Here is a 21703-nt window from a genome sequence, read left to right as displayed (position 1 = left end):
AAATTTGAAAAGGAGCAAATAAAAATGAAAATAAAAGAACGAAACACAGAATTTTTTCTCTTATCAAATGAATTTATTGCGAGTGTAATACTTTGTAAGTTACGCATGTAATTGCAAAAAATTAGGGCTTTTCAGACAGTTAAAATGCTTTCAAAATTGGTACTTTCAATTTTTGGTAAATGGACTTTCATTAATCAGGAATCATGAGATGTATTTTGAAAATTTCTGAAACTTTTCATGTCGTTTGGGACATCGGCCGTATTTGTGTTCATATACACCGAATCTGCATAAAGGTTTTTCACATCTGCCTTCTGCAATGCATCTGCAACATGAAACAATTAATTCTTTAGTGAGATAAAGTTCAGATACAAACAATACAAAGATGGGTTAATGGCTAATTGAGTTGAACTTAAGAACGTAAATATCCTCATCTGAGGAATGTTTCATCCGTTATCCTTAAATGAGTGTCCCGTCGTAAAGCCACTTCTTAATCACTCATTATTATAAACATTAGCAGAGCACACGGACAATTTGTTTTGACCGAATAAAAAACGGTGTTAGGTTAGGTTAAATTATTGAAATTTTCATAGTAAATGCAACTTTTCTACTGATCTTGATCCACTTTTTATTTATTTGTACATGGATCGGTGTTGATCGGTTCACGTTTTTATTTTTTTTTCGAATCTTGTCGATCGAATACTCGCCCTCTCTTTACAAGCACACTTCCTTTCATACTCTTTTTTTTAACCGAAAAATTCGCCTTCTGCTGCGTCTGCGGCAATTGTTGTTACGAGTATGTTGTGCGTGCTGGTTTCAGGTCATTACATACTCGACTCTCTGAAGGCGTTTTATGTGCGAAAGCAATTCGCCTTCAGAGGGTCGAGTATGTAATGACCTGAAACCAGCACGCACAACATATTCGTAACAACAATTGCTGCAGACGCAGCTGAAGGCGGATTGCTTTCGCACATAAAACGCCTTCAGAGAATCGAGTATGTAATGACCTGAAAACAGCACGCACAACATATTCGTAACAACAATTGCCGCAGACGCAGCAGAGGGCGAATTTTTCGGTTACAAAAAAATAGTATGAAAGGAAGTGTGCGTGTAACGAGAGGGTATGTATTCGATCGACATGAATCGAACGAAAACTAAAAACTTGAACCGATTCAATATACAAATAAATAAACGCCCTTACGTCATAGCGACGAATTGAGGGGGCGATTTCCTGCCTCTTTTTAAAAATCTATGAACTGCCCATTTGGAGGAAAATGCCTTGTGCCGCTCTCTCATGGTTCACCAGTTTTAGGCCTTGGCAGGGCTCAAAAAACACACATCCCATTTAGGAAACTCCATGTTTCCAAAAGAGCGATAGATTATTATAGGTACGAGAAAAATGTGATTCTCGGAAAAAATGTCAAATTAGAGTTTGTTAAGAACAGTTGTGAGAGGTTGGAATTTTAAAGATTTTGTTTACATTGATTTTTGTGAGCTCCAAAAAAGTCTACAACTCGCTTAACGCATGGAAATGTATTATTAATCACTTTACATTTTTCTAGAAGATTAAGAATAATTAAATAGAAAAAATAACTGGTAAATACTGACATTTTTTTCTATTCGTGTTCTTTGCGAAAATTTTGATGAGATACAGAACCTTTGAAAATGATCAATTTCAATCCTTGCTCTGAACGGTTACCCTATTAGCCCATTCATTCATAGTAAATTTATCAAATTTTCTGATAAAAATTAACCGGAATTAAAATCATCCTTAGAGATCAGATGAGAGAAAAATCATGAAGGCAATGTGAATTTTATTGGTAGGTACTTGAACGAGCATATACTTACAATCTGTCTGAGTGCTCAAAGTATTTCAATCCTCTTTTATAACGAAGGCAATCATTTTGTTTATCAAAACAGTCACATGTACACAGACCATTAGACATGTATCGGGGGCTGAATTCCGTCGGACACGTACATCTAAACAGAAAGAGATGAAAAAATATTTCAGATGAGTCCCTTGACATTATTTTATAGATAAATCTCTATGACATACCGTCCGATTCTCGTAAGATGATACAGAAAATACTTAAATAAAGAAGAATGTAGATGTAACGAACGAAATGGTTCACAAACACTGAAAAAAAAGTTACGGGCTCTGTAGACATACCGTCCGTTCCGGGCTCAGAGGCCAAAATGTCCACCGTAATTTCGATTGCTCCGGGTGCTTTTACCAGAACTTTTGGCCCCGGAGCCCTGAGCGGACGGTATGTCTATATAACCCATAAAGTACGGCTTCCACGGCCGGAGTTTCTTTTCCAGTGTATGAGCTAAATATTATCGGTGATTTTACCATCTAATCTTTCGAGAGATAACAAGTGCTATCTGCTATATCCGAGAAAGCAAATGGATGCTTCTTTGAATTAATTATTCGGGAGTAAAAATAGAAAACCAAAGATAGGTTTTTAATTAAAAGAGAGATTTAGATGGTTTGCGATGTAATGTAGCTACTCGCAACTACCTAGAATGCTAGGTCTGCTCTTCACTCAAGGCATCCGTAGAAAGACAAATACGAATGCAAAGAAGCATGCAACTGAAGCGCCTTCGTTTACGCGAGCCGCAACAAACGCTGCATAAGTGTTAAAATAGTCACTTTCGGCCCGGAAGGTGTCGGTTATTGTCGTTACTTTTTGACCTCCTTTTCTCTGTCTCCCTCATCTTCTAACAATTGGTTTTTATAGTCTTTTGGATTGGTGTGAAGAGATATGAATAAAAGAAAATTGATACCACAAAAATGGAAGTTTGAAAGATATAAAAATGCCTTTTGGTGGGAAGTTTTAAAATTGCACAGCGATGTACTTCAATTTATGTAAGATATTCATTCGAGAGATAGTTTCTATGCGTATAAGTTGCGTAGTTATGAAGCGTTAGGTTACAGCTAGAGGCAGATTCTTGGTAGGTAATTTACATTACATCATTCGTCATTAAAAATCCGATAAATTATTTCTAATTTGATGGTTGATTTCAGGAATTAAAGCTTTAGAGGTGCAAAAAGTGCTTCAAAGGAAGAATTAGCCAGAATATCAGCCTTAAAATTCCCCCATTCTTGGAAAATTTCAGCACTCCACAAGAACTTTAATAACAGCAGAATTTTGTTCAGTGTTCAGCAGAAAAATTTGAAAATCGGCATACTTCTCTGTTTTTATTTCGCATTTGCAGCCAAAAAGGAGGGAAAAGAAAAAACCAGCAACATTTCCATCGAAAATGTTCTCAAAGGCTCACAAATTTTTTCACGCCTCACTCCACGCGCGAGTCCGGGCTTGCAAGCCACACAGTGGATCGAGTCAATGAGAGGGGTCGGACATGAAATTTTTGACTAAAACTGTAAATCATGAAGTGTTTTCCGTCACCTATTAAATTCAAAAGGAAGCTTCCGGAAGAAAATTACACAAGGAAACTAACGGAACCACTTTCAAAACCTCGCATTTTTTTTATGAATTTCGTCATTAGCTTTTAAAATTTTCAAAGTTTGTCCTCTCCCATTGACTAGATCCGCACCGTGCGCCGGAGCATTTTCTGCGCCTCTGTATTCCTTTACCTTCAGTAACTGAGATTGGTAACCTTTACGACGTTTTTGACACTTGATGAAGAGACGTTTCTCTCCCTTGAATGTGTCATTCACGGAACCTACCGGCGAGGTACATAAAAAAAATCACCAATCAATGATATCAAATGAATGATATCAATGATATCACTTACCCTGTTTTTTTGTGGTCAATCATTCGTTCGAGCTCCATGTCCCGGGGCATCATTTCCACGCAATCGCACTCGGTATCGTTCGTGAAAGTTAATTTTTCCACGTCTTGGCGCACTGTCCGATTCCCATCTCTCACTTCCACCCTTGTAGTCTGCGGAAAAGAGAAGAAATTAAAGTTGATCAAACGCAAGTAGAAAAAAGATCTTCTTTATCAGACCATCTCGGCCGAATCAACACAACAAAAAAGCACTGGTGGATTGCATTTTGCAAAAAGGAACCACTAGCATTGCAATGATGCTAAGATTGTGCAACTTCAGCCTTTGCAATAAAATTGCGGAAATTGTGAAAAACTATGAAATGTAGATGGTAATTTTTGTCTTAAATTTACAGTTTTTAACGAGTAAAATAGAAACTATTAAGGGATAATCGGGTTTTTCCTCTAAGATAAAAGAAGTTGCACAATCTTAGCAACATTGCAATGCTAGTGGTTTCTTTTTGCAAAATGCAATCCAGGTGATGTTCTGCTTATAACACTTTCGGTATTTTTGTCAAGGGTGACACTTACCGTGAAGTAGAGCTCAACGGTGGTGGAGTTTTTGGCGGTACATTTTTGGGTGGGTAGCGAGCAGCAGCCGGTATCGTCACCGCAACGGTAGAGTATGGTGCACGATGGAATGTATGTTTTTGTCATGCTCGGGTAGGACTCGCTCACTTTGATGAGCTTCTGGCGCGGCCATTTGCACTTGCCGTCTCTCATGATTTTCAGCACGTGGTTCTCCGCCTGTTTCTGCGGATGCGGATCCACCCAGACGTCTACTCCTGCACAGAAGAAAAAAAAATATACTTATCAGTCGAATTTTATTGTCGTAGGCGCCAACTAGCTCTAAAGGGACCAAACACCACATGCCTGCCCTAAAAAATGAGAAACAGACACTCGTAAACTTTCTTTGGAACCGCAGGAATCGAAAAAGATACGCAGAAGTTATACAATACAAAAGTTAGGGAAATATATTTTTACATTATCTACGTTTCTTATGTTTTGCATTTTGTTTTACATTGACGATTACAGATTCATCGGCAATCAAGAAATTGCAGCCGACCGATTCTGATGTTAACTATGGAAGCGTAATCCGTCAGTTGATTTTGAGAGTTTCCATCACGCTTGCAATATTTGGCATATTGCTCATCAAAATGCGAGGAAACCGCACCGAAAAAAAAAAAAATGTTAAAAAAATGTGCGACAACTCTTAGGTGTTGTCATTAACACCATTAACATCTGTGGTATTGCTACAGCACCTTTTTTTTCGGTGCGTCACATCTGAAAAGTCTTGCATCATTGCCCTGCCAGACGATCCACTATGAGGGATAGGGATATCAGTTGCGTGGCGTGCTTTTCGATCAATCGATATTTCCCCATTGGAAGCTGTGCTAAATAATCGATTATCAAGGTGTTCGCTGCGAACACTCTGTCCATCGATACTTTTCCATAGGTTTAAATGACAGATCAATCGATATATCGCAAAGCACGCCACGCTGCTGAGGGATATACTACAACTATGTGGACTGTGGTGACGAGTTTGACTATTTCTCTGTAGTGAGTTTTTTTTTTCGCTAATCTGCTTCCTCATGCCGCGTTTGTGCGGAATTTAGAGGGAAGAGGAGTCTAAAAGGGGGAAATTCTCCCTCTGGTGCCCTCGGACCCCTCGGTATTCCCCTTTCAGCAACTGTGAGGTCCATAAGTGTTTCCTGAACCGACGCGACGCATTTAAGTCTGGCCGCGACGCGCGACGTAAGCTAGACATCAGGTCTAGTAGTCGTCTGTTTTATTTATAACTTGCATTCTTGCGTATCCGCTTATTAACTGTTGTCAGATACAGCACTTAACGAAATGAATTCTTAAAAGGGAAATGAAAGAACTCATGGAGAGAGGGTAGACCATTTGGAAAGAACTATATGGTATGGACCACTGACAAAGTCTAAACTAGACAGAAACGACACTTGATATCTCTTCAAAATCTTACGTGGTAAAACGATTTAAAACGATTTAAATAACCTGAAGTGTACAACCCTGAACGAGATATAAGTATTTTGACGAAATTCAAATGAGGGGCTTGGAGAACAAGGCGCATGCATGAGTCCAGTTTTTGCTATTTCGAGAAATACGTGTTTGAAGTTTCGAAATTACATGGATCCTTAAGGCGGAAAGAAAGTTCAAATTGACTTTTTGATGCTTCAAAATTGGAATTCGGGAGCAAATTTTTCACAGCATATGCATTAAGACTACTTTCATTTGAAATCATCAATACCTCAATTTTTTCAAAAACTACACTTACGCGCCTTGTCTTCCAAGCCCCTCAAATAAAAGTTAGGTTACACAAATGATGTCGTTTGTTTTATTGCCATTTGGCCGATGTTGATTGTAAATACTCCTATCTTTTTCAGAAGTTGGGTTCAAGATTTCTTGTTGCATAAATCGTTATCTACGTAGAATATTTGAGAGGAAAAACAACAACAGTGCTTTTGTTTTTACGCTGTCTCGAGGCCCAATAGTTTTTCAAACCAATTTTTTAAAAAGACATTGAATGAAAAATTGGGTAGAGATGGAACTTATGCTGCAAAAACGAAAAGCTCAATGGTTCCCTTCGGACGGGGTGATCATTAAACTGAGAGACTTCGCCATAAAAAGCACGGATCACATTTATTCTTTTAAATTACCCTGATATCCCAGATATTTTCTTTCACCGACTGAGTAACTTTTTAAGCCTTAGTGAATAAGTCCATGACACGAGCGGTGAATGTTGGTTCAAACCGATACCGACATTTTCATTGATCAGCGATTTAAAATCATGCCGTATGACTCCACAACTCCCAGACTCCTAGCAGTAGCCAAAAAAGCATACTAGACCAGTGTGTCGCTTTTCTAAAACCATCTCATAAACGAGAATGCAGCGTAACCATAGAACATTCAAACCGTTCAATTTAAATTTCATAATTCAGCTAAACCTTTGTAGGTAGGTATGGGATGCAGAAATTAGTGTCGGTAGTGTGATGTACAACACAAATATCTATGTCCTAAACCTGGATGGTTCCCATACCTAAACTGTGTTTACGCTTCTGTGGCCTAGAACTTAAGGTGATTCGATGGACGCCATATTTTAGGTCAGAACGGCATGCGATATATCACATCAATTGGTTCCGTTTTTTCAGCTACCCAATTCTTTAAAAGAAATTCAAAGTAATAAAGGCATGGTTTTTTTAGAAAGAAAACATCGCATTCGATACTTATATCGAAACTGCACTCGAATGCGATATTTTCTCTCTAAAAAAAACGCGCCTTTATTACGTTTAATTTCTTTGTTAAAATTGGTGAGTGAGTGATTTAGTCTCCTGACAACAGAATTGCGATCTCAAAATTGGAGAAAAATGACGAGTAGCTGAAAAAATGGAACCAATTGATGCTATGTATCGCATGCCGTTCTGACACAAAATATAGCGTCCATCGAATCACCTTAACTCGTTTTCTCCGCGATGAATACACAGAAAAAAAAAACTCCGGCCGTGGAAGCCGTACTTACGGGCTATATAGACATACCGCCCGCCTTCTGGGCGTAGCACACGGAGTAGTCTAAGCTACGGCCCCAGCACCCGGAACTTCCAGCCTCTGAGCCCGGAACGGACGGTATATATGGCTATACAGCCCGTGACTTTTTTCTCCATAGTACATCAAAATTATTTGCAAAATGCTGAATTCTATCGAGGGGTTGGTCTATATCATGCCTTGCGAGCAGTGTTCAAAACTCACCTTTGAGTTTTAGGAGCCATGTGGCGCATCAAGCCCGATTTTTAGGCGCCACCGACGATTTTTTAGGGGCCAAATTGACTTTTTGCCTATATAATACGGCACATTTAGTGGAAAATTAAACGCAAGATGTTTCCGTAATAGAACTAGCAAGTAGCTGTAACTTGGGGAAGACAAAATCACTAGGGATGAAATCGTGAAGAATAGAAAGAGCTTTCACTTGTAGTACTAAAAATTTCGAATAATCGCCTAATATTAAAATTCAGATATTTCGGGGGTGATTTTTAGGGGCCAAGTTGGCGCAGAGCCTTCATTTTTTAGGCGCCATGGCCGAACTTTTAGGCGCATTTGGCGCGTTGGCGCCTGTGAGTTTCGAACACTGCTTGCGAGCCACTCTTTGAGCCTCTATATTTTTTATGTTGACAGGAAAGGCTCGTAATGATATTCGTGGAGAGTCGACAACCGCGGGAGCCAGTACATCATTATCGCTTGGGCTCTCACGGCGATCACCTCTAGTTCCGACGGCGGGCTCAGCGTCCTCCTCCATTTCGCGCCCCCGCCTCCCCCTCACCCCCTGCCAACCCTCCCCCCTGTCGACCTGTTGCATAACAGGCCAATTTAATTAGCTAATTGACTCAAATTAAAGCCGGCAGCCGAATCACGCCCCTCCTCCTCCCCTCGCCTTATGCATACCGACGCTGAGGAAGAAAGCGTTTCGTTTTTCGCCTACAGGTGTAACACGTGAATTTTTGGGTTTTCAGCGGGCTGATTTTTGAAATTGATGTACAAAGCGATGGACAAATAATACATAGAGAGTATGGAGCGATCCTGTTGGTTAAAATGGGTAGTTCTTTAAGACTAAGAGGGAAAATATTGGACTAAATATAGGGTTTCTCGTGGGTTTCCGTTAGTTAGTCTATTAACTACCCCCTTGGTCCATTGCAACCACCCACTTCAACCAATAGAATTCATCCATACCCCTTTTGTCTACTTTGTCTATAGCTTAGTCTATTATTTTTAACAATCAGCCCGCTAATGATTTTAGAAGGAATGTCCTGCTGCTTCTCAGGCCCTCCAGATCAATCGGAGGCTGAAATTTGTATTTTTGAACTACGATAAAGTCTCGATGATTCGAACCGGAGAGATCGTGGACAATTGACAATCGAGGATAATCAAATACCGCGGATAAACAGAAGGAATCAGGAGAAACGAGGGATGAAAGTTCAGGGTAGAAGCAACTTATTTTGAGCTGATGAATATTAATTTTTGCTTTGCATTGTTACAATTTCTCTAACAGAATCAAGACGTGATCGATAGATCTTCCATAATATAGAAGATAGAATATATTCAGACATTCAGACATTTAGTAAATCCTCAACAAGAAGAAAAGAAAATAGCCCGAATAATTTAACTAAAAACACAAGAAAAACGGATAGGCTTGTTTTAAAGGTTTGAGCTGGAAATATCTGCTCAAAATAGGTACTCTCTCGAAAATCGTCTCCAATTTTTTACCAGAATTTCTTTGGTACTAGGGAAGATTCTAGAGTCATAATTAATACAACCAAAGGGACGCATAATTAGATCTAACAAGAACGTAATAAATGAATTAATGAAGTTCAACTTGTTATCAACTGCAATGCCATTGACCCTGACTGAGCTGTAAGCATCCTCGCACTGGTAAAATGGATTGAGTCATTCATATCCTGAAGCTGATTATGGGTTGGGTGCTGCAAATGCACGGGAATAAGTAAACGATACGTCAAACCATAGTTATTTCTCGGGGATCCATTCAGCCGGCCTGCAATTTTCAGCTGCTACAGAGCAGAGGGCGGGTGCCAATAGGTACACTCAAGCCCTGGCGGAAGGGGGATCTGGGAGTTCTGGAGATGGAAAAGGCGAGGGGACTGGTGCGCGTGGTACCCCCCCCCCCCTCTCGCCTCTTACCATAAAAGCTCTTAGCCATATTGTCAATTTTACCCACGGGCCAGTATCTGAGATCTCTTGCGGGAGCAGGGGGTGTTTTTTTACTGAAAAAAAATTCTCGGCGTTTTTACCAAGGTCCGTTGGTGCCTTTACCATCTCACTTCCTTTACCAATTATTGGTAATTTTACCGAGACAAAGTGGTAAACTTACCTAAAAACCGGTATTGTTACTGTTTTTTTCAGGTAAGAATACCACTTTTATTGGTAATCAATTCCCGGTAACTTTGCCATTTGATCTCGGTAATTCTAGCATAGTCGATAAAAAATATTGGCATTTTTACCAAGGTCCAGTAAAATCACCGAGAAAGTTCAATAATTTTACCGAGATTTCTCGGTAAAATTACCAATTCCATAAATGGTAATTTTACCATGAAAAAACTGGGATCAAATAGAACCCTGAATTCTTGGTAATTTTACCCTTTTCCTAGTAAATACACCGAGATTTTTTTTCTGTGATTGTGTTAAGTAAAATCAGAGAAAACTGATGATATCAAGGTGATCATGTAAAATGATGACGGAGGCGAGGCTGTCATAGAAGATGCTTGAATGGCTTCCTCTGGCTGGAAACGAAGGGGATGACAGGTGAAAGGGTGGCGGCAGGGGGTGTTAAGTGAAATGAGAGAGTGCCAACTCCCTGAGGAGCTGTGGGAGGATAGGACATTGTGGCGATTAAGCGTTGCAGGACTCTAGGAAGCGCTGTGAAAGCGGCTCTGAAGCATGTAAGTAGGTGATTTTATGATGAGGGAGGAAATGGCGTGGAAACATCGGGACTTCGAATTCAACAAAGTTCCTTGATCTCGTCGCGTATGCAATTCGATCTTCAGTTAATTGAAATTTGACTTTATTTTGCAATAATCATGACCTAAAATTCCTGACTCATCCGCAAAAACACTTTTGTTCAAACGGAATTTAATGGTGCATACGTTGTTTCTAAACTGAGCCAGAAATTGTACTTCCTAATTGCAAAATGTAGTCCCATTATTCAATTATTTCTTTGCAGTCGGTGCAAACCGTGTAGCCCATCCAGGATAGACGATCAAATTCCGGACCAATTCCGATCAAAACAAACATGCTGATGACTGTTGGTCACCATCTACCATCAAATTTTGACGGGCCGCACTTATTTGTTCAAAGTAAGATCAGAATGGAGTGCCACCATTCATCATTTCCTGCCACAGGAAACATTTCTGCCAAGTTATCATTTTAAAATGAAGCAAATTAATGAGTTTAAGACTGATGACTCCCGATACTTTGATGCTACTTTGATCGGAATTGGTTCGGAAATTTGATCGTCTATCCAGGGCTCCAAGTTTCGTTGATAGTTGAAATAGTGAGTGAGCAAGTTCTTTCACCTTAACGGTGCTCATCATCTTCGAGGAACTTAAAAACGCGCCTACATAAAATACAGATAAATGAACGTATTAGAGCTTTCCCGCTTTTTTTTTGATCAAAGTGATTAAAAAATCAGGATGCACAGTTGGGGAAAGTTGGAGGAGACTAGGATTGAAGGGTGGCAACAACGGTCGTTGAGCTGGAGAGGTGGATGAGGATGCGTCAACAAATTATCCGGTACCGCGAATCGGGGGTCATAACACATCGCTTGTGAACGCTGCGAAGTGTAAAGAGTGCCCTAAGTGCCGCGATGAGCCCGAGTAGGCCAAATTATACGCTTCATGCAGCGTGTACTTGACACAGGTTACACCCAAACGGCCTCCGAGCCTTTCTTGCCTTTCATCGACGCCTCCAACTGACGTCACCTTAGAACCCTATTTCTTCCCATTCATGGACTCGGGAAATCGACTCTGCGAACTGCAGATATGTCTCATTGCCAAATTTACAGGAGCATGCTCATATCGACGGCGTAAGTCCGTGATCACATATCTCATTTGCGGTGTCTGAAAATCTCCGCCTCTATGTTATTTTTTTAAAGGAGAACAAATTGAAATCATTCTTTGAAGTTTATGCAGAATTTTCTTCGCATACAGAAGAAAAATCACGGCAGTTTTATAGAATTGCCGTTGAGTAGTTTTCCGTTTAAAAAATAAAGTATGACAGGAAGTCTGCGACGTCGCAAACCGAGTTATGTGATTGCCGACTTACACCGTCGATATCCAGGTGTGGCATTGGGCCTGTTTCAAACTTCAGCCGGAGCAAAATAAAAAGATAATTCTTGTAGAAAATGGCTCAAAAATCACGATGAGCGCATCGGAAAAGTCTAAAATACACCCCTATCTACAAAATCTGTGTAAATATGCGTGTATTTAAGCTTCTCGCTTCAAAAACATTTCATATATAAGAGGAGTCCTTCCATCTAACCCCTGCGCACTAGGATGCTACGCAATATGCAGTATAGTCGACGCCAACCCGCAACGTAACGAGGTACAATTTTATTAACCGACTAGTTTATATTTACATTTTCCTGGCGTTGATAATGACAAGGGTGCTGCCTCACGATTCGGCGCAAAAACGTCGGCCATGTTGAATAGCATCCTGTGGTGCGCAAGGGTTGGATGGACTCTTCTTACGAAATGTTCACTCCTGCCGAAGTATCGTTTTTGAGGCGGGAAGCATAAAAAAACGCATGTTTACGCAAAATGTGTGGTTAGGACTTAGGAGTGTATTTCAGATTTTTCTCACTGCGCTCATCGTGATTTTTGAGCCATTTTTTATAAGAAAAACAACTCTTATTTTTGCTCTAGCTGAAGTTTTCAACAGGCCCATTGAAGAAACGGACCTAAGAAATGCTCAAGGCGACAGAGATGGATTTAGAGCAAGGATCGGCTGGAATTTCGAAGGGAGAGCGTATTAGAAATGAACAGATCCGGGAGATTATGGGCGTTAAAAGAAAAATCGTGTGAGATACTATGATCAACCGGTTGGTACGGTATGGGCACGTGCAAAAGGATGACCAATACCAGGTTTCCGAAAAAGTTTTTGGACCGGGTTTCTCCAGATGGGCGTCATAGGGGGCGTCCAGCTGAAGCCGAGTTTCAGCGAATGTGCATTATGGTGCACTCACTAAAGAAAAATTCATGAGATGAGTACCTGGGATTCCGACCTTTCTGACGCCACCATTCTTGCGAGAGGCTTGGAACAGTTCGTCAACTTTTTTGGACGAGCCCAGCAGCTCCCATTTCTTCTTCGACATCGGTGATAGCTGCTGACTCGTTCTTTGTTGCTGACTTGGTTCCGACTGCTCAAACCGCTGAAACAAAAAGAAAAATAATCACTAAATCAGAAAATCAAACTTAAATGGGCTGCACAACAAAGATTTCAAAAATACCCAGCTTTGTTTCAAAACTCGGAGACAGTAGCCTCTACGGTTGAATTTCACGAATACACCCTAATCACGCGGAACTACTGTTTGGAGGTTTTAGTATGGCTTATGCGGAAAGACGATATCATACTATGTCTCTTATGTCGCAATCTGACTCCACTCAAAGGCATACATATGATTGATATCATGTTATACACCAAGTTGAACACCTTCACCTTTTCATGGCATGGTTTCAGTCGGATATCAATTATGCCGATGCGTCACTGCATTTGCTGCGAGCTGTGCAAAAGCAATTAAACGCCTACGCAAGTCGTATGCTTTAAAAACAAAAGCTCGTCTTAAAGGCAAATTTAACCTCACCTTATACGCGCCGTTGCCGGAACTTTTTTCATAATTATAATACTTCACTAAAATACTTCAGCTGATTTATGCCTACTCTTCTGATCTCGACATTTCAATGGTGTCCTTTTGGAAATATATATAATAGATCAGGCTCAGAAAATTGATCTGAAAATAGATCATGCATAAGTACGTTGTTGTAAGTAGACATGTTCATGGCAAGGAGTAGGGTATAAGTAAATATATCCCAGCATTGCAGTTGGATTGCATTTTGCAAAAAGGAACCACTAGCATTGCAATGTTGCTAAGATTGTGCAACTTCTTCTGTCTTGGAGGAAAATCCCGATTATCCATTAATAGTCTCTATTTTACTCGCTAAAAACTGTAAATTTAAGACAAAAATCACCATCTAAATTTCATAGTTTTTTACGATTTTCGCAATTTTATTGCAAAAGATGAAGTTGCACAATCTTGGCATCATTGCAATGCTAGTGGTTCTTTTTTGCAAAATGCAATCCAGTTGGCGGTCGGTCTCATGAAAAGATAAACATTAGATTATTGCTCTAAACGAACAATCAAAACGTTACTTGAACATGGTGATGAAAATCACCGTAGCACCAGTAATAATTGTAGGAATATGTTTGTGAAAACACGAGCTCTTTTTTTGTCTTTGTATTTTGTTATCGCTTGATGTACTTGTAGTTATAAACGTATTTCATAACAATTTGGAATTGTGTTTTCACAAAAAAATAACTACAATTAAAAAGTTGGTTTGGCATCTATGATTTCGCGAGCTTAAGTTCTTTCCCTGTCTGTGCGCTCTGCAGGAGGTGCGGAAAAAGCTCGAGACAAAAGTTGCTGATCACTGCACTCCATTGCAGTGCAAATCATACGCGACGATCAAAAACGACGTCTAACACGCATCGTAGCTATTTAATGCTCCAGACGTCACTGTTTCGCGATGCTGCAAACTCCATTGACAGCTCAAGTAGAGCCAAAAGCCTAGCACGGTGGTTTGGAACATGCTGTATAAAATTTTCAATTCTGTATAGCTACATGGCGGTGTGAAAAATACTCTTAATGGACCACTAGACAAGGTACGAATTTCAGCATTCTGATACGCATGTTTCGAGACCAAAATTTCACGTAAAACACGATGCGCACATAGACAATTTCCGAAACTAACTCCTTACGAAGATATTTGATGATTCTTGATGCGTGAATTCAAACCACCCGCTCATTAAAACTCAATGCTCTACGTGATTCACATCGCGCGCTAAACGTTATCATGACAGTCTCTGAGATGTAAAAATCTGGCAACCTCAATCTTGACGCTTTGGCTCAGCTGTAGTAAATGGCTTATAATTTGAACAACACATGGTGGAAAATGAACATTGCTCGATCGAGAGGCTTGTTGAAACCGTTGTAGTGCGCGATTTGACTCGCGTAGAGCTTTGAGTTTCTTGTGAGCGGGCAGTTCGAATTCCTTGTAGCCAATGTGAAATAAAAACGTTAATATCTTTCTTAGGAGTTAGTTTCAGTAATTTTCGTTGTGTAATTCGTGTTCTACGTGAAGTTCTGGTTAAGAAACATGTATCAGATTGCTTAAATTCGTACCTTGTCTAGTGGTCCATTCTCGAGTAACATCAACTGAAGAAATTGTGCCCCTTAACGTACCAAAAAGATCGATGAAACTTATTTTTAACCGAAGAACTTAAAATAGTAATACTTTTTAATGGGGACATTTTACCTTTATGACGACACTCAGTTAGGGTAGAATCAGACAGGGCGGGCCTCTGCCAATGTCTCGGTCAACAAAAGCAACGCATTCAATGTTGTTGATAATTACGCTGTGATACAACTATTCGTACTCTGTGGACACGCGTGCTGCATACGAAAAAATTGAAAGCGCGCTGACCACTCTTATTTTGAAGCGGTGTGCGTAGCGCAGCAGCGTGGATCGCGCCGTGTCCAATTTGTGGCAAGATGAAATTCTCCGATAAAGGCAAAGGGACAGGAGAGGATATTTTTCCACCATTTTACGTACGAGGATTTTATATTCCACCGCCGGCGCCGCATGCAGAGAGTCGTGACAGCGTGTCGCTACAAGCACTGCTTAATGGGCTAGAATGAGCGAGGCGCCTTCAATTTTTAGTACGCAACACGGATGTCACTAGAGCTCGAATAGTTGCATCACCTATCGATATCATCGTTCTATGCTCGATTATCAATTCTGAAGAGTTGATCAAAAACGTCGTGCGAACACTCGAACGTTTCCAAATTCCTCCGATTAAATACGAATTCCCTGAAAAACTTGTTCGGTCCTATTTTTTCAGTTTTTAGAGTTTATGCGCAATTTAATGTAGTAATTCTGAAAATGTCAAGGAAATATTTCCCAAACTTTTCTAAAAAAAATTTTCATCCGAAGAAATCTGGCATGTCTGGAACTTCGAGCGGTGTCTATACGCCGCGGCAAACCTGCATCAGCGGCAACTAAGCATTAGAAACTTTTTCACAAGCTTACGAAAATTCGAGCGCGCGCACAGTGCGCCTAGTAGTAGTAAATCCATTTCTGGTTCTAGAAGAAATACTAAACTGAGGAAATACATTGCGGTTTAAGAATGAGGAAGTCAACGATTTAATGGACTATGAAGGCAAAACTTGCTTTTTAGAGTGTTAAAATTGCGATAAATTTCTAAAAAAAATTTAGGAGTAAACACCAAACTTCCCGCACGATTAACTTTCCTCATGCAGTTTACCCATCACGTAGAAATAAAATGAACGATGCTCTATGTATTCATCCGTTTTAACATTCTTAGCTTAAAATCGACATGGCGATGCCTGTTATAAAGTACTTAACAGCGATGATTGATACGAATCGATGCATTAGGCATTCCCTCGGCATGTGTGACAATATGACATGGTGTTATCATCGCCACCGTGCGTGACACGCGGCCGCAGCTCCGGAACGCATCGAATTTTGGACGTGGGCCATGCATCGCGCTTTGAGGCCTCTGACACCAACCACTGCGCTACCGTGCTGAGAAAAACGCCGTATGAGCCTTCAGATGTTGCCAAATTTCCTTAGACAAACCACAAATTTCCTGAAAAAAACTCGTGCACATTTTTCTCCAAAATTTTTAAAGAATTTTGTGCGTAAATAATCGAAAGTATCTGAAAATTTCAAGGAAAAATATTCATGGCTTTTCTCAAAAATAGCTATTTTATGAGAGGAAATGTGGCAACATTCGAATGTACATACGACGTTCTTCCTTAGCACGGCAGTGCGGCAATTTAACTATCCAGACGCCAAAGCGTGGGTCATACCCCACTTAAACATTCATTTCTGGCCGTGACAAGTACTCAAACCCATGGCACTCGTTTTGTGTTTGTCAATACACGCTCGCACAACCTGAGCATCATTCTATTTATCTCACTGAATAGAAACCCCTGAGTGCAGATGCAAACTATTGAATCACTGGAGGAGGATTGTGACTAGAAAGCAAAAGAGACCCTTCTCAGAGACAGGTGGAGACTTTTACTTCCAGAGGATCAAACATTTCCGTAAAAGAATTGGACTGCATTTTGCAATTAGGAACTACAATTCAATGGTGAAACTGCAGAAATGTGTGACTCGGTTTGCGGCGTCGTCGTAGACTTCCTGCCGAAGATGATATCTTGTAATTTTCCAAGGAATTCGGTGCAGAAATGGCTGCGAAACTAAAGAAGTAGTGCCACTTTATGAACTCCATCTCAGTTTATGATTGGGACGGGCACTACAGTGTCAGCTGGAAATCCTGCTTTTACTGCTGACTGACTTGAAACGGTGGAACTTGCAAGGTGCAAGTAGAGGAGCTCGCTTTTACTTTGCTACAAATTATGAAAAAATGGCAATCTAGCTTGCCGCAGAGCTGCGGACCTTAGGCTGTCTGACCACTAGACGAATCTTAGAGGTAAATAATGCGAGGCCTGACGATTTCCCGGCTCTGCTACTGCAGCAGTGCAGCGGCGCGGCGGCGATCGCAGCAGACCACTGGTGCTCTGCCGCACTAAGGAAAAACACCGTATGAGCATTCGGATGCTGCCAAATTTCCTCTCAGAAAATATTTATCTTTGAAGAAACTTATGAATATTTCCCCTTGAAATTTTCAGACTTTGTAGATCAAAGTACGAACAAATTTCTCCGAGAAATCGCATGGAATCTTTTAGCAAATTTTCCCGAAAATTCGTGATAAGTCATACGGAATTTGGCAACATCTGAAGGCTCATACGGCGTTCTTCCTAAGCGTGGCAGTGCTGGAATCTGCGGGGCATCCCACAATGTCGTCTCAACGTTGCAGTTACGATGGTGGCCATTATTTGACAATTAAATGGAACTCCGTGGGTCGCGGAATTCCGGAATCCAGAATGCGCACGGAAGAATTTTAAGTTCGTCGGGATATTGTCAGACTTAAGACCGTTTCCAAGCGTTGTCACATGGAAAGCAATTCTTCCATTAGTTACTTGCATTTGGGGAAAGAAGTGCCTTTATAAAGAAGTTATGGATACCGAGACCATGGAGACCCTTAAGATGAAATAAAATTTCTGCCAAAAACAAAATTCCAGACACCTTCAAATTCTCCATTTTTTGAGGAAACCAGATAAAGGAAAAAAGCTTCATTTTTACTGAGAGCACGCCACGGCAGTCTAGATTATTGAACTTGGGGCATCCTTTATAGACCGAGTTTAACAGAAACGAACCAAGCCACATCAGCTATTGCCAAGTTTAACTGGGCAATTAAATTTTTTATGAGAGAACGTTTGTTCGGATTTCTTTGACAATTTTAAGGAATTTGCTTCGTACCATGGAGAATTTTCACTGAAATTTGCACGAAAATCCGCACAACCGTTTTCATGTAAAAAATTAAATTGCCCGATTAAATTTGGCAATCGCTGATGTGGCTTGGTTCCATTCTTTCTGTTTAACGCGGTCCATATATTTATATCACAATGGTAACACTGACACTAGGTACAGACGGTGAGCCTGGCTGCGATCTTCCTCTTTCATCAGACCGGAGCCGATATCCACTAAATTTTCATAAAGCCCATATTCCCAATGGGCGTCCCTGACATATTGGTTGAACTTCCTGTATCAAGAGGTGACTGTATCCTCGCGGAGAGGAAATACATATAGTCCCCTAGTAAAGTCCCACGACCACGAAACGTAGTAAAGTTGGATTGAAGAACACATGGAAAAGGGAAACGGTGCGACGGTTCATTTCCGGGACGTCTGTCTGGCGCGACGAGGCTCAGGCGTCTAATTCGTCGCTCCTCAAACGTAGGGGCGCACCACCAATTCCACATGAGCCCCGAAGAGCATGGTGTTATACGGACAACAGGACTCACGTGAAAACGGAGATGCGTCCTTACGTCAAAGAAGCGACGAATTGCATGTCGTAGGCGGAACAATGTGTTTGTTTTAGCGTACGATCAAACTCGCCAAGTTAATTTGCGGACCGGGACCTGGGAGGGAGCACAGGGCATTGGGCACGGCCGAAGGGAGTAAATAAAGGTTTAGTCACTCACGCACACGCCGCCAACTCACTCACAGTTGGACGTATTTCTATCAAACGGAACTATGTGCACTAAGGCATGAGCCCTGAGACCCATAAGAATATGTGCATGGCAGGGCTCACGTCATAATGCACATAGTTCCCTTTTGATAGAAACACGTCCAATTGGACGTATTTATGCTGTAAAGAACTATGCTCCACGCAATCCCTATGCACATACTTCCTTTTGGCTTAGATTCGTTCAGCTGCTCGTCACTTTGTACGATTGTTCGCGAGATAGATGCACGTGAAACGCAACATCGGGCCTAATTAGTGTCATGAAACGCGTTCTGAATTTTTCAGAAATGATGTGTTTGTAGGACATACCACAGATTTGTAGTTTCTGAAAAAATTGAGGTAGGTCTAGCGATTTCAACTGGAACCAATCTTGAGATATACTTAATGAAAAATTCACAAGTAACATACCAATTTTTAGGCATCAAAGTTCGAACTTTCTCTCCGCTCTAAGGCTCCATGTAATTTTCAAACTTTAAACGTGTATTTTTCGAAATGGGGAAAAACTGCACTTATGCGTCTTGGGGTTCTCCAAACCCTTCAAATATACATGATTTTTCTCACGGTTAATGCACGTAAAACGCAACCATCGCAACATTCATAGGGTTCAGAGGTCTCTTAAACTTTGTAGACCATTTGAAAATTTAATTTTTTGTTACAATTTTTAGTGGTTTCATGGGTTTCCTCTTTTTAGCGGGAATTTTACGTGAATTTTTAGTCGTTTTTTGGAAGTCAATTCTACCCAGTTTATCTGTAGTTAGAAGCCAAAGAAAGGAAAGCAGCTACTTGGCAGCTTTTCGATGCGTTCAGAAAAATTATCGCTGCGTCAAATAGATGACTCAATACACTGAGTAAACTTCAGTCGTCACAACTAATAAAACTTTAATGGGCAAAATGAAAATTTTCCTGCAGGCAACGAGCATTTCTATTAGCACAAAGAGAAATCACCGAGAAAAAAGTTTTTAGTTTCTTTGATAAATTCCACTTCTTTCAGTGCAAATTTTGATAAAACAAACGGTCTATTTTTCGTACTGCGTGATGAGAAGCTAGCATTTAAGGTCTAGTTTTAGTCCATTCTGGTAATGAAAATCTAGGGGCAGTGGAATCAAATGAGCTTATAATTAGCTTGAAACAATAAAGTATGCGCTGGTAATCAACGAATCCTCCTGTCTCTTGAATTGGACTGTCAAGTTAACGTGACCTATCATGCTAACCAAGCTATTCCTGGTGGTAGAGACGCGTGGTGCGTGGGTAGTGGGTGGGTTTAATACGTAAAGGCCTGAGCACGAGACTTTAACGGGTCTTTTTCTTTCAAACGGGTGGGTGACTTCCCTCCGTCTGTTTACCGACGTCCTGACTTCCTATACTCGCGCACTGTTTAATTAACTAACACCACACGTTTGTATACCCACCTACAAGGAGTTTGAATCATACGGCCATAAAAGTGCCCCACGGTCAAAGGCCGAGAGAAATTTCAAATTTGAATTCGACGAGGTAGCAGGTGCCATTCTTAAAGAGGTTTTTACGAGGAACCTCTTCCTGAAAGTATTTTCGTTTGCGGATGTATTAAGCAAAAGGTTCAATTTTTGTTTTTCAAAAGAAGGAAAAGAAAACTCCTCACTGCAAAATTGGGGTTGTGATTGGGCCGAAATCAGCCCCTCCACGGAATCGGATTTTTTTTTTTTATATATTTGGCAGTTGATGCATATTTTACAGAAATAGTCGGGTTTTCCAGATACTCACAGTTTCAGGGCCGGATTAAGGGGGTGGCCAAATGGGCCGCGGCCCAAAGCGGCAAATTTAGGGGGCGGCAAGTTTTGCATTTTCTTAAAATGCGGGTATAAAAAAAATCGGATTCAGAAAAAAAAATTATCAGTGAGAAAAGGGAATAAAATCTATCTTTCCTGAGAGTTAAGTGTAGTAATTTCTAATTTTGTCGTTTTTCGGTGATACAAGAGACAGCATATTTAATTAGTCGAGTTAAGAGAGGGACTAAACACTCAATTTGGCCTAGAGCTCAGCACAGAGAGGAATGATGACGAGGACTTGAGATGAAAAGGACAAGCCCTTGGCGCAGCGATCGGCAGGTAACACAATTAGCGCCTACAAGACTTCAGGAATACTTCACGCATTGCGCCAAACACAGTGCGATCAGCGCGGCGCAGCGGCGGAAGTTAAAATTATTAAACCACATTTATGTTTGTTCTTTCATAATTTTTTGGTTCATTTCTTATAAATGGAGGGCCTTGTCCACACAGAGATAGGTTTACGGAACCTAACTTTCGCGCTAAGTTCCGTGAAATTTGGCTGGTGGTGTTGACATAGGGCTTTCGCAAAAAATGTGTCCAACACGAATAAACGCGTCTTATGCACCCCTACCCCTCCGGCACGTTCACTTGATGGTTTTTATTGATGTTTCGAAACGAATGAGAAGGGGGCGGCAAAATACAGGCGGCCCATCCATGGGCGGCAAGTAGGTAAATCCGGCCCTGCACAGTTTGTGAACAAACATAGACGGATTTATACGGGCCTTCCATGAAAAGAATCCGTTTGAGGATGACTATAATGACGGCCATAATACTGAAATATATCCAGGGATTTCGCTACAATCTGACAATATCCGACAATAGTACCCACACAGAGTGTTTGGGTGTCCACGTCGTTGCGGGGCGGAAAACGGGGGTCTAGGCTTCTTCTTCCGGTTCTTACTTATTAAAATAACGTGGTTTATGGTGGTCATTAACGCGAAAGTGCGAGAGAGAGGCTGAAGAGAGTATTGGGAGGAGTGGGCGGCGCTGGCCATCCAAACTTTACGATATTTTCAACACTAAGAGCTGCAGTTAGCACCGAAGGAATTCACAGTAATATGCTCTGTGTGAATGCACTCTGCTTCACACCACAGAGTTAGGATCTGCAGGATAAAGCGAACAGGCAACTTTACACTT

The 21703-nt window shown here is 40.8% G+C and overlaps 1 protein-coding gene across 1 annotated transcript; it reads right to left on the bottom strand.

Moving 5' to 3' along the window:
• Positions 1-51: 51 nt before the first annotated feature.
• Positions 52-12741, bottom strand: LOC109039324 (vascular endothelial growth factor A-A). The gene is made up of 5 exons (XM_072300103.1): positions 12582-12741; positions 4320-4573; positions 3757-3905; positions 1846-1977; positions 52-322 (listed from the first exon to the last, which is right to left on the bottom strand). The coding sequence occupies exons 1-5, from the start codon at positions 12682-12684 to the stop codon at positions 202-204; spliced, it is 759 nt and encodes a 252-aa protein (XP_072156204.1). The 5' UTR covers positions 12685-12741; the 3' UTR covers positions 52-201.
• Positions 12742-21703: the final 8962 nt, after the last annotated feature.

The sequence above is a fragment of the Bemisia tabaci genome, chromosome 4 (genome assembly GCF_918797505.1).
Source record: "Bemisia tabaci chromosome 4, PGI_BMITA_v3".
Taxonomy (NCBI): domain Eukaryota; kingdom Metazoa; phylum Arthropoda; class Insecta; order Hemiptera; family Aleyrodidae; genus Bemisia; species Bemisia tabaci.
Note: the sequence above shows the minus strand (reverse complement) of the source record. Positions and strands in the feature narration are given on the sequence as shown.

Excerpts from the sequence above, each read along its gene's own strand:
- LOC109039324 (XM_072300103.1), bottom strand. The coding sequence starts at position 12,684 with ATGTCGAAGAAGAAATGGGAGCTGCTGGGCTCGTCCAAAAAAGTTGAC. Across the intron at positions 3,906-4,319 it reads CCGTTGAGCTCTACTTCACG|ACTACAAGGGTGGAAGTGAG; the intron begins GTAAGTGTCACC and ends TCTTTTCCGCAG. Across the intron at positions 323-1,845 it reads TTTGAGCACTCAGACAGATT|ATGCATTGCAGAAGGCAGAT; the intron begins GTAAGTATATGC and ends TTCATGTTGCAG.